Source organism: Bufo gargarizans, chromosome 1, assembly GCF_014858855.1.
Source record: "Bufo gargarizans isolate SCDJY-AF-19 chromosome 1, ASM1485885v1, whole genome shotgun sequence".
Lineage (NCBI taxonomy): Eukaryota > Metazoa > Chordata > Amphibia > Anura > Bufonidae > Bufo > Bufo gargarizans.
This window is the reverse complement of record NC_058080.1, coordinates 635,093,830-635,106,521: the sequence shown is the minus strand read 5'-3', so window position 1 is coordinate 635,106,521 and position 12,692 is coordinate 635,093,830. Positions and strand designations below refer to the sequence as shown.

Below are 12,692 nucleotides of genomic sequence, written 5' to 3'. Positions count from 1 at the left end.
TCCGTCCCCAGTCTGGGTGCTATATGTTGATCCTCCCATTGTGCCATAAACAAGTTGGCATAACTGGGGGCGAATCTGGTGCCCATGGCGGTGCCCCTCATCTGGAGGAAGAAATCGGAATCATATATAAAATAATTGTGGGTCAGGATATGTTGTACCCCCTCCGCTATATACTCTATTTGATCCGGTAAATATTCCCCATATGACGTCAATTGTTGTGTCAGAGCCTCTAATCCCTGATCGTGTCTTATGATGGTATATAAGGAATTGACGTCAAGGGTCCCGAGGATCCAATTCGGTTCATATTTGAGGTTCTCAATGATCTGCACTACCTGCGTTGTATCCCTAATATAAGCAAATGTCTTCCTCACTACAGGTTGTAGTAGTCTGTCTAGATATTGGGACAAGTTGGATGTATATGATCCTATCCCGGAGATGATCGGTCTCCCCGGAGGGTCCAGTGGATTTTTGTGCACCTTTGGTATAGTGTAGAACACAGGCATACGTTTAGGTGTACCCATAATAAATTTGGATTCATGTTCATTTAGAAATCCTCTTACACTGCCTTGTTCTACATATAATTCCAAAGATTCCACAAATTCTGTCACTGGATCCTTTTGTAGTTTTAGATAGGTTTCCATGTCTCCTAGTTGTCTTCTACATTCCCCGTCATATTTACATGTATCTAATATTACAATTGCCCCCCCTTTGTCAGCTGGACGCACAGTTATATTATCATTTTGTTGTAATTGTTTAATTGCATGAATTTCATGTGGTTTTAGATTGTTGAATCTTCTTGGATCCCTTTTGATTTTCCTTATGTCCGCCTCCACATTTTTCTTAAAAGTGATAATATCTTGTCCCATTTCATGTCTTGGATATGATTTACTTTTTAGCTTAAGATCCGTATGAACATATATCCCTTGTGTTTGCCCTGTTGTAATTATAGGGTTCTTCAAAAAATGTTTTTTTAGACATAGTTTACGTATAAACTTTTCTACCCCTATATAGGTGTCAAATTTACTTAATGGTGCCGTGGGCGCAAATTTCAATCCTTTATTTAACAGCGTGTGTTGTGCCTTAGTAAGGGTCACTGAGCTTAAGTTTATTATGGAGCTATCCTCCTCTATTAGTGTCTCCTGTGATTTGTCCTTTCCCTTCCTTCTCTTACCTCTTCGTATCTTCTGGTTTCTAAGTTTTGATTGTGCTGGTGTTTGTGATGATTCCCTATGTATGTCCCTCTGTTGTTGTGAGAGGCGTACTGATTCCTCGTTTGATGTGTTCTCTGAGGATACTGATTCAGATTTTTCTTCTGTGTTTCCTCCCTGTGTCTCAAGTTGTAATTGTGTCCTGTGACTGGTGTCGTGTAATGGTGATCCTGTGGTGATTGTCGGGAGGATCTCGTCCGAATTCTGTGGTGTGGGGGTGTACGGTCTAAAAAAAGGGGATTACTCAGTGTTTCATATCTATTCGCAGTTGGGATATTATATTGTGACGGTCTTTCTTCATTTACATCTCTTTCCCTCTGACTTAGGGTTTTGATAATATTTGGTCGATCTTCTGTTATATTCTGTCTGTCAGTGTGTCTGACATTTTTTACCAAACTTTGAATTTTTCTACTTTTTTTTGTAATAATCTCTTGTTCTACTGTACCCAGTTGTTTGCATATTTTATCATGCCAATTCTTATACACTTCATTCTTTGGAAATCTATCTATAGTTTCTTTCAATACTTCAATTTTACCTGATACTTCCTCTAACATCAGTATTCTCCTTTTAATAATTAATTGTACAAGTAATATAGATTGTGATTTCAACAAATCTTCCCATTCTTTATCAAAATTAATACTACATAAATCCTGTGCTGGGACCTTAGAGAGTCTGAGTCCCTTTGGTATAATTCCCTGTTCCAGATAACGGTTCAGGGATTTAATCTCCCACCTTTGTTTCAATTGTTTAATAAGTAAGGACTCAAGTTCTCTAAAGGTCTCTGTTATAGATCTCTCCGCAGTGTTGTCTGTGTTATCTAACTCTTCAAATGAATAATTATCCATCCTCAATTTTTGACCGTCAATGTAGCTCCAGATATCGAGTTCCTCGATTATGTAAATCGGAATGAGAAGAACATCAAATTCAGTTCAAAGGTCGACAAAAAACAGATAGAATTTTTGGATCTAACTATTATGGTGGAAGATGATAAGCTGGTCTGTCAAACATACCAAAAGGATATAGCTAGAAATAGCTATATCCTTTACACAAGCTGCCATCTGCCAAGATGGCTGCTGAATATCCCTAAGGGACAATTTAGGAGGTTACGACGGAATTGCACGAAAGAAGAGGATTACATTAGAGAAGCTATGTTCATGAAGGAACAGTTTTTGATAAAACAATATCCCCTAAAACAGGTTGAGAAATCCTTAGAAGAAGTGAAAAATATGGATAGGAAAACGTTTTTTGAACAAGAAAGAGAGCCCAAAATAGGAATTGACCCCAAAATTGGAGATCTAATGAGGATTATTTTACCCTATAGTGCGCAATATAGGAAGATTGAAGCCATTATTCACAATCATTGGCATCATATCACAAATGATAAAGTGATAGGACCATATTTAACTAATGGTCCACAGGTTGTGTATACAAGAGCACCTAATCTGGCCCTTAAAATAGCACCGACTGTTAAAGATAAAAAGAACAATACCCCAAAAAATTATTTCAATCTAAAGGGATTTTATAGGTGCAATACTTGCAGTAATTGTAAAAATACTAAATTTCCGAAAAAGACAAATATAGTCTCCTCTACATCTAACGCATTTATATATGAAATCGATACATTCTTGTCATGCAATACATCAAATGTCCTGTACCTAATTGAATGCCCCTGCAAAAAACAATATATAGGGAGAACAAAAAGGCTACTAAAGGTCAGGATTGCAGAAACATATGACTAAGATCAGAACAGGATATGAGAAACACTCGTTGTCTAAACATTTTAAAGATCACCATAACCAAGACCCCTCCCAATTAAGATTTATGGCATTTGAAAAAATAGATAGACATTGGAGGGGAGGGGATCATATCTCTAATATGTCAAGACAGGAAGCGAGACGTATATATGATTTCAATACCTTGTTACCTGAAGGCCTCAATGCAGATTTTGAAATATTTGGATTTCTGTAAATGAAAGACAACTTCAGGGTGGATGTCCCCCCTGCGGATGAGACATCGACACTGTAGCTGTAATATTGGCACTTCGATCTCTCCTTCGCCAGGGGCCCCACATCCATATAGTATCAACAATATGAACTACATAGGAATCCAGATTATTTTTAGTTAAATTATTATTTTAATGACATTTTATTATTGTAATATTATATTTGAAAAAGAGCCTCAAATGGAAATTTTAATGATCACATTAATTTTAGGAATGTTTAAAGGAAAAAAACTTTCGCGAGATATTCGCTCGTTTTTTTTCGCATGAAAGTTTCCGCATGAGAAATTTTCGCAAGGGGAAATTTTCGCATGGGAGAATTTTCGCATGAAATTTTCGCATGAAATGTTTATTGTAATTTTATTATCATGAAGTTATATGTCACAGTTAATAAAGTTTGTTGGAAATATATGTAGTATAAGTTGACTAAGGAGCAATAATAGCAGCTAAGGAATACAATGAAAGACTGGAAAATCACTCTAATCCAAACCAGATTTTACATTGAACTCGGATCAATTAATAGAGGTGTAACCTGTATGGATATATAAGGAAGGAATGGAGGATCTCATAACCAGCTACTGAGGAAGAGGTCTGAGACCTCGAAACGCGTATAGCGGATGGGATCCTTATATTGAAAAGACACCTCTCTACATTGGAAATATAAGCTGATCAGCTATAGGAAAAACCAGCTAGACGGCTGTTTGATACCACCCCCGATCCTCTACAGGAATCCTCAACTAACAAAGGAACAAAGACATCCTGAAGTCCTGATCACGTGGACTGCTGAAAATACGCAGGACGCCAGCAACACGTGGGGACATATAACTGTGAGTTACGAGGAGGTGGCTAACTATCACAGCGATATTGTGGTAATTTAACATCATAACACAGCAAGGAAGTCGGGTGAGTGCGCTGACCTGTGGTGGGACGCCGCCACAGGCTGAGACAAGCTAACCAGGACATCAAACAGTGAGTGACTACTCAGTACTACTATTGAGTGAGACCGAGGACTATATTCCCCAGTAACGATCTATATGATTGAGACTCTTTGAAGCGCAAATAATAGCGCATATATTCACACATGCGAATTTTATTGGACAATTTTACAGGATTCTAAGTCACTTATCTGGAACCTATAGATAGACTACTGTTTTATTTTAATATATTGTAACTATTGTTGAATAAAATGTACTGTGATTAATATCAGAGGGACCTGATGTGTAGCGCCAGTTATTGAGTGCCCACTATATACTATATATACTTTCACACTAGCGTTTTTCTTTTCCGGCACGGAGTTCCGTGACAGGGGCTCTATACCGGAAAATAACTGATCAGGCATATCCCCATGCATTCTGAATGGAGAGTAATCCGTTCAGGATGTCTTCAGTTCAGTCGTTTTGATCAGCATGCTACGGTTTTATCTCCGCCCAAAAAACTGAAGACATGCCGGATCCGGCATTTTTTCCCATAGGAATGTATTAGTCCCGGATCCTTCCTTCCAGCCTGCGCATGCGCTGACCAGTAAAAATGTGAAAAAAGATACATGACGGATCTGTCTGTCCGCATGACAAGAGGAGAGACGGATCCGTCCTTGTAATGCATTTGTGAGACGGATCCGGATCCGTCTCACAAATGCTTTTAGTCAGCGGCGGATCCGGCGGGCAGTTTTGCCGACGGAACTGCCTGCTGGATCACACTGCCGCAAGTGTGAAAGTAGCCTTAGCATCACGTAGAAATATATTTTTTTTTAATATTGCATTTTGAGAATAGTAAGCGGGTGTCTGGCTTCTGCTATACTGTAAATCATAGCAGTTCCCTCTTAAACGGAGGGCACCCGGGGCACGGAGCTGGTACAGTCACACGGTCAGGTTTCCAAAACCAGGAAGTGAATAAGGGATAAGTTGTCATAATGGGACAACCCTTTTAGGAAATGAATACACAATAAAAATACTACAGAAAGTGCAGCAAGTTCTACAACAGCCTTCAGAAATCAAGGAACTAGGATGGACCAGAGTGATCCCACACATTCCAACAAGGAATTAAAAATGGCCTATTAGGCTTAGACTGTAATGACCAGAGGAGTCTGTGTTGTGATTCTTAGTCTGGCGTAGTGCTAGACAGTAGTGATCTTGCTGCACTTATTTCATTTGTACATGTATGAAGCCAAGAAAATAAATAGGTAGGAATATATCATAGGGGTATGGCAGTTTTTGGGCTGAACAAAAGTCACAAATTTTGTCACAAGTGCCGCGTGGAGCAAATTTTTGTGACTTGTCATTTCACTCCACCCTTGCCAATTTCGAAAAGTGGATGGGAAATGAGTGTGGCCATGTATGTTAAATTCCAGATTGATCACTGTGACCCCACTCCAGTAGGGTGGTGGCATCGAAAAACTAGAGTACCATTTCTAGACAAAAGTGTTTGTTGACTTCAGAAGTTACCCTCATGATGAATTCCCTCCATAGCGTTAGAGAATGCCTTCATAGCTTTGTGTGTGTATGAAGCGTGTTCTCTGCCAGTAATAGTATCCAGTGGACTTCAATGCATCCGCTGTAGAGTAAATATTTCCTCTGCTAAACACAATCAAGAGCAGATGTTCTGCAATTTGTAGGAAATTAATGATGTCATGTTTCATCAAGTTTCTGCTTTCATCTGTTTCATCACGTTGTCTTCACCATTACAGGGAATGTCTTCTTAGTGCAGAAAGCCTATGTGCATCACTGTTGGATAACTAATATTGCTAGTTTAATTATACTCTATGCAGTCATTCATTTCCATAAAATTGTAACCAATATTTGTAGCATGATAAAAAAAATTATACAAAATGTAATATTCTCTTAATATGTATCATGCAGTTCTCAAAATTTAATTTATTTTTTTCCGTCTTACTCCTGGTGCCATGGAGAGACTGTGTATGGCCCTGCCACCTTTATTTATTGAGGTGATGAAGTCAAACATGGCATGGCATGTTTAATCATACTATATATAGTGTTCCCTCAAGTTTCAGTATTAGGCCTCATGCACACAACCTTATTTATTTTGCATATTTGCTAAATACAGATATCGTACACGTTGCATCTACATTTTTTAAGGACCCATTGACTTTACACTTGGCTCTGACTTCTCCTAAAGTCTTGCACTGCATAGTGCGTTGCGCAGGCACAGTACAGGAGAGAGCCAAGCAATTCAGAAGACAGCTGACGGTGAGCCTCTTTCTTGCACGGTGTCTGTGCCAGATAGCAATGTGGGCACGTAATGAACATGGGACAGATGCCTTCAGCTGCCAAGCTCATATGCAACAGGTCAGCCAGTTTTATAGGTACAAAACTGCTGACAGATGCCCTTTAACAGTAGAAAGTGATAGATTATTGCCAAAACCTCTGTTCCCTCTCTATGCAGAGTCTCATTGTATCTTGTGTGATGCAGAATCACCCTGCTCTCCCCTGCCTCCTGCTTGTGATAGGTTTCTTCATGTCAGCTCTTACAAGCAGGAGGCAGGGGGAAAGCAGTGTGAAGCTACATCCCTCAAAAAATACACTTTGAGTTTGTGTTTTTTCTGTGGCTGCAGAATTGTGTGTATAGTTGAGTTTTGTAAGTATATGTTTAACTATTTAATTAAAGAGTTTTTTTAAGTCTAGGGACTTGCCTACTGTATCACTGCTCTCCTGATCGCTTAGGACAGAAACAATATCTTCAAGACCACTCTATGCATGAGGGACATACTCAAAAAGGAGGGTGGAGTTTGGAGGGGAGGGGTCTGAGATCTGCCAAGAGGGGTTTAATAGATGATGACGCAGTCCCATAGTTCACAGAAGTCCTTTACACAGGAGAGCAAACTCTCATAGGTGGCCACACGGTGGGGTGGGTATCTCATGACACAGCTGCCTATAATGAAAAGAACAAAAATGTATACATGTAACTGAGCTGGGATGAAACAAATTACACAGCTAGAATATTGCTGGTAAATTAGCATATTTCTAAAGAAAATTTTTGGGAGTATTTCTTTGTTAGGCCTATTCCCACATTTATGCTATTCAAATATAGCATAGGTCAACTTATAATTACATTCTGTCAAGTTTCCTATTTTACTTCCATAGCCTAAGAGGCTATCAGCGGTCTGTAGGCTTCACCTAGGCCAAACTCCAGATTGTCAACAATTCATAGCTTTCCATAGTTTGTCACAAGTTTGGTGCCCTACCATGTGTTCATATTGCACCTGAAGCTAAGGGAAACTCTTTACCAGATCCTAAAATACAGTTTATTATTTCAAACGAGGTACAGATGTAGCAGGCTAGAAAATTATTTGGGGGAGGGTCATTTACTAAACAGAAATGCACCTAAATTAGGCGTATTTCTGGCACAGATTGCGTTGCAAAGGTCATTTAGATTTATCGATTTCTTCCTCACTCACTGGCGTAAAAAAATGGTCTAAGCTATGAAGCGTTCTTACATTTAGAAGCGAAGTTGGACCCGACAAAGCTATGTAGAGGCCAACGCTTCTACATACCGTAACTGCGGCAGATCCACCGCCAGTGCAGGGCTTCTAAAATGCCGGTCTTAATAAATGTGCTTCTTGGTGTCTAAATGTATAAACTACAGTGTGTATGGGTGATTTCATTTATCATAACTTTACATTTTTATTCTGTACCCCAGGTTGATGTCCGCCAGCCTTCATGGAGAAGGTATAAGATCACAGGACTTTCCCACTGTTATCCGGCTCATTAGTGAGAATATTCCTGGGCATGTGCTGGCTTGGAATTTTGTCAAACAGAACTGGGATGAAATTACTCAGAAGTAAGTAGGAATGAGTCCACTACAAAGATTGTACCTAAATAATTGCTTTGCCTTTAATACATTATGTTATGGTCATTAATATCAGAGGGCAGAGAATGAAGAGCACGCTGACCAGCTACAGACATCTCACCATCAAGAGCTAACCCATTAGAAGGGTGTAGCTATAGTGGGAGCAGTCACACCCCATCCCTGGTGCCTAAGGGGCCCAAAAGACCTTTTGTCACAAAAGACATTAGAATTATAAATATGGTAGGTGGGAGGCACATTTACATATTCTGCATTGGGGGCCAGGTACGCCTCTGCCCATTTGGTAGACATGCCAATAGCCCTTGTTTTTCCTTCCTGGTATCCTTTATTTCATGTAGAGCATATGGTCAAAGATTTTCTGTTAATATAAATTATTTTCTTGTTAGATTCCTTCCTGGCTCGTTCCCTATACAGTCCATCGTGACCAAGACTACTGCTCATTTCGGTACAGAGGTTTACTTAAATGAGGTTAGTTATTTACCTTTAAATACCTTTGTCTAAAAATGTACATTATACAGTCCTGATCAAAAGTTTAAGACCACTTGAAAAATGGCAAAAAATCATATTTAGCATGGCTGGATCTTAACAAGGTTCCAAGTAGAGCTTCAACATGCAACAAGAAGAAATCTGAGTGAGACAAAACATTTTTTGAGCATTAAATTTAATGAAAACCACAAATAAACTAAAACAGGCTGTTTTTCAGCTGATCAAAAGATTAGGACCACACCTCCAAAAAAACAAAAACTAAACCCCCCCAAAACAGAAATCCAACTTCCAAACATGAACTCAGTAAAGAGTAGCTCTGCCGTTATTGTTGATCACTTCCAAAATTCGTTTCGGCATGCTTGATGCAAGCGCTTCCATGAGGTGAGTGGGAACATTTCTCCAAGTGGTGAAGACGGCCGCACGAAGGCCATCTACTGTCTGGTACTGTTGTCCATTTTTGTAAACTTCCCTTGTCATCCATCCCCAAAGGTTCTCAATTGGATTTAGATCAGAGGAACACGCAGGATGGGCCAAAAGAGTGATTTTATTCTCCTGGAAGAAGTCCCTTGTCCTGCGGGCATTGTGTACTGTAGCGTTGTCCTGTTGAAAACCCAGTCGTTACCACACAGACGAGGGACCTCAGTCATGAGGAATTCTCTATGCAACATCTGGACATAGCCAGCGGCCGTTTGACGCCCCTGCACTTCCTTAAGCTCCCTTGTTCCACTGAAGAAAAAAGCACCCCAGACCATTATGGGGGCCCCCTCCACTGTGGCACGTAGAAAACATCTCAGGTGGGATCTGCTTGTCATGCCAGTAACGTTGGAAACCATCAGGACCATCAAGGCTAAAAAAAAATTCTCATCAGTGAATAAAACTTTCTTCCACCTTTAAATGTCCCATATTTGGTGCTCTCTTGCAAAGTCCAAACGAGCAGTTCTGTGGCGTTCAAGGAGACAAGGTTTTTGAAGCCCTTCAGTCTTAGATGCCATCTGATGGTTATGGGGCTGCAGTCAGCACCAGTAAGGGCCTTAATTTGGGTCGAGGATCGTCCAGTGTCTTGACGGGCAGCCAATTGGATCCTCCGGCTCAGTGCTGATAAAATTATTTTGGGTCTTCCACTTGACCTTTTTTGTTCCATAACCCCCAGGATCATTTAAGAAATTCCAAATGACTGTCTTACTGTGTCCCACCTCAGCAGCGATGGCGCGCTGTGAGAGACCCTGCTTAATGCAGTTCAACAACCCGACCACGTTCAAAAAGGGAGAGTTTTTTTGCCTTTGCCATCACAACGTGTGACTACCTGACAGAAAATGACAATGAATCCACATCTTTACACAGATTTGGCCTTTTAAAGACATGTGGTCCTAAAATTTGGATCAGCTGAAAAACAGCCTGTTTCAGTTTAATCGTTATTTTCAATTAATTGAATGCTCAAAAAATGTTTTGTCTCACTCCCATTTCTTCTTGTTGCATGTTGAAGCTCTACTTGGAACCTTGTTAAGATCCAACAATGTAAAATATGATTTTTTGCCATTTTTCAAGTGGTCTTAAACTTTTGATCAGGACGGTATAATAATGGTGGCCATGTTTGCATGTGACCACTGCAAATAGTAAGTGGCCTCGGCGGTCACGTGCTGTACTTCTGGCATTGCCATGCACTGACTGCTGAGGCCACTGATTGACTGCAGTGGGCACTTGCAGCCATTGCACATCATTGCTGGCAGCCTGTAATCAAAGACCACTGGGTTTTACGGAGTATTTTTTTCTTTTGTTATTTTAGATTATTTTGTTATTCTATTGTTATGCTTTCTTTTCTTTTCTTTTTTTTTTTTTTTTTTTTTATTCCAACAACCAGTTATCCCATTGAATGGTGGAAGCCTAGGGATTTTCTCTCTCCGCAGTTGCTACACCCTCTTGCTCAAGAGAGTACTATGGTGTATAGCAGGTTACTTTGAGATTTTTTTCTGAGGGAATACCTGTATATACTCTGGTTGCACCCTAAAAAAGACAATTGTCAGTGAAAATTACTTAGCGATTTTCATTATTGCTGCAGACTTTCCGGTGTATCTTCGGCTTATACTTCTGCTGGAGATTTGATACATACATACTTACTTAAATATTACATTTTTTTTTATTATAGGTGATTAATTTCTTCAATTCTACTAAGGGCAAAAGCAGAGAAATGTGGTGCGTGAAAGAGGCCATTGAAACCATCAAACTGAACATCGATTGGATTGACAAAAACCATGACGACCTTTTCTGGCTGTAGCTCGCCCATCAGAATTTGTGTCGGGTGACACTTACAGGCCATTAAAGCACAGACCGTGTCACGCAGCCTGCAATCTTGTGTGGACTACTGGAGGGTTCTTGATAGCTCAGGGCAAAAAGAAGAATCTTCTTTTGTACGAGTGACTGTTATTATGGAGAGAGACTGTATTTCTTACAGAGTTGTGACTATTACCGCACTGTGCCAAGAGTGGCCTCCATGGAAAAGCAATTTCTATGACCACTGTGCTTAACCTGCCCGGTAAACCCTTGACGTGCAGGTTCTATGCAGTGTGTGTCAACAGCACAAATTTTGCTGGAATATGGGTTTCTTTTAGACGATGTATATATTGAATACAGCCATATTCACAATGGAGAATGGGATTTGTTACTAGGACAGGAACTTTCCTTATCGTTTGTTACATTTTAACACTGGAAAGAAGTTTGAAAAATGATAAGAATTCGTTAAGTGTTTAGCTGCCTTCTTCCCCCTCAGGTTTTGCATTTGGCTTGTGAAAAATTGTAAAGCTGCAAGGATGTCCATGACGAATCACTGCTGACTAGAGTGATCTTTTTTTATAGAGTGGTCATATATGTTTGCAGATACAAATGTAACACAGTAGAGAATTGTGAGTTCTCAGACTAGTGGTAGGCAATAGAAATGACTTTTTCATGACTGTCTGCTGAGATGCACTATGTTTTATACCAAGCTTGTCTTCTATGATATTGCACTGTCCTTACATGACTGTACATGCTAATTAAATAAGCCCCTGCTACTTGTATGATATCACTCACTTTGGAAGCACTGCAATATGTAACGAGGTCAATAAAGGGAAAATCAATTTTAGGGAAATCTTAAATATCAGTTTATTATTAAATGACCTTTCTAATGTCAATGTGGCAGCATTTCTTTTATTTACCATAGGGTTTGTTCTATTGTTTCAGCAGTCATTCTAGATACATGTAAATCATCATGCAGTATCAGGGGCTGATAGGGAACGTAAAGTGGCCCTAAGGCCTCATACACACGACTGTTGTGTGCATCCGTGGCCGTTGTGCCGTTTGAAAGTCAATGGGTCCACGGAAAAATCCGAAAATGCACCGTTTTGCAGCCGCATCCGTGATCAGTGTTTCCTGTCCGTCAAAAAAATATGACCTGTCCTATTTTTTTGATGGACAACGGTTCACGGACCCATTCAAGTCAATGGGTCCGTGAAAAAACACGGATGCACACAAGATTGGCGTCCGTGGTCCGTGGCCGTAGGCTACTTTTACACAGACGGATCCGCAGATCCGTCTGCATAAAAGCTTTTTCAGAGCTGAGTTTCCCCCTCCCATGTAGTTAACACATTGGTGGCCAGTGCGGCCGGCCCCCCCTCCCTCCCCTGTAGTTAACACATTGGTGGCCAGTGACAGGTCTGTGCGGCGCATTGCTTAATGATCTGCCACTTACCAGTAGGAGGAGCTCCCGGCCGGTCACAGACATCGCAGCTCGCAGATAAGTATGATGCTTCTACAAATTCCTAAGTAACCATGGCAACCAGGACTGCAGTAGCGTCCTGGTTGCCATGGTTACCGATCGGAGCCCCAGCGATTAAACTGGGACTCCGATCGGTACTCTCCGCTGCCACCAATGATGGGGGGGGGGAGATTTTAATTAGGAGGGGGAGGGAGGGGGGCCCACTGGCCACCAATGAATCTACAGTACTACAGGGGTGAGAGGGGGGGGCCCCACTGGCCACTAATGAATCTACAGTACTACAGGGGAAGGAGGGGGGGCCGGCCGCACTGGCCACCAATGTGTTAACTACAGGGGAGGGAGAGGGGGCCGGCCGCACTGGCCACCAATGTGTTAAATACAGGCAGCAGGGGGCAGTCATGTACACAGTTCTTTGAGTATATTCTAACCT

General features: G+C 40.8%; 1 protein-coding gene across 1 annotated transcript in view; it reads left to right on the top strand.

The window, feature by feature from the left end:
* Nucleotides 1-11,678, top strand: part of LOC122924659 (leucyl and cystinyl aminopeptidase) — a 106,253-nt gene extending 94,575 nt beyond the window's left edge. Inside the window, 3 exon segments of the mRNA XM_044275979.1 lie at nt 7,861-8,001; nt 8,415-8,496; nt 10,658-11,678. Coding sequence (XP_044131914.1) covers nt 7,861-8,001; nt 8,415-8,496; nt 10,658-10,786 — 352 coding nt within the window. The 3' untranslated portion in view covers nt 10,787-11,678.
* Nucleotides 11,679-12,692: the final 1,014 nt, after the last annotated feature.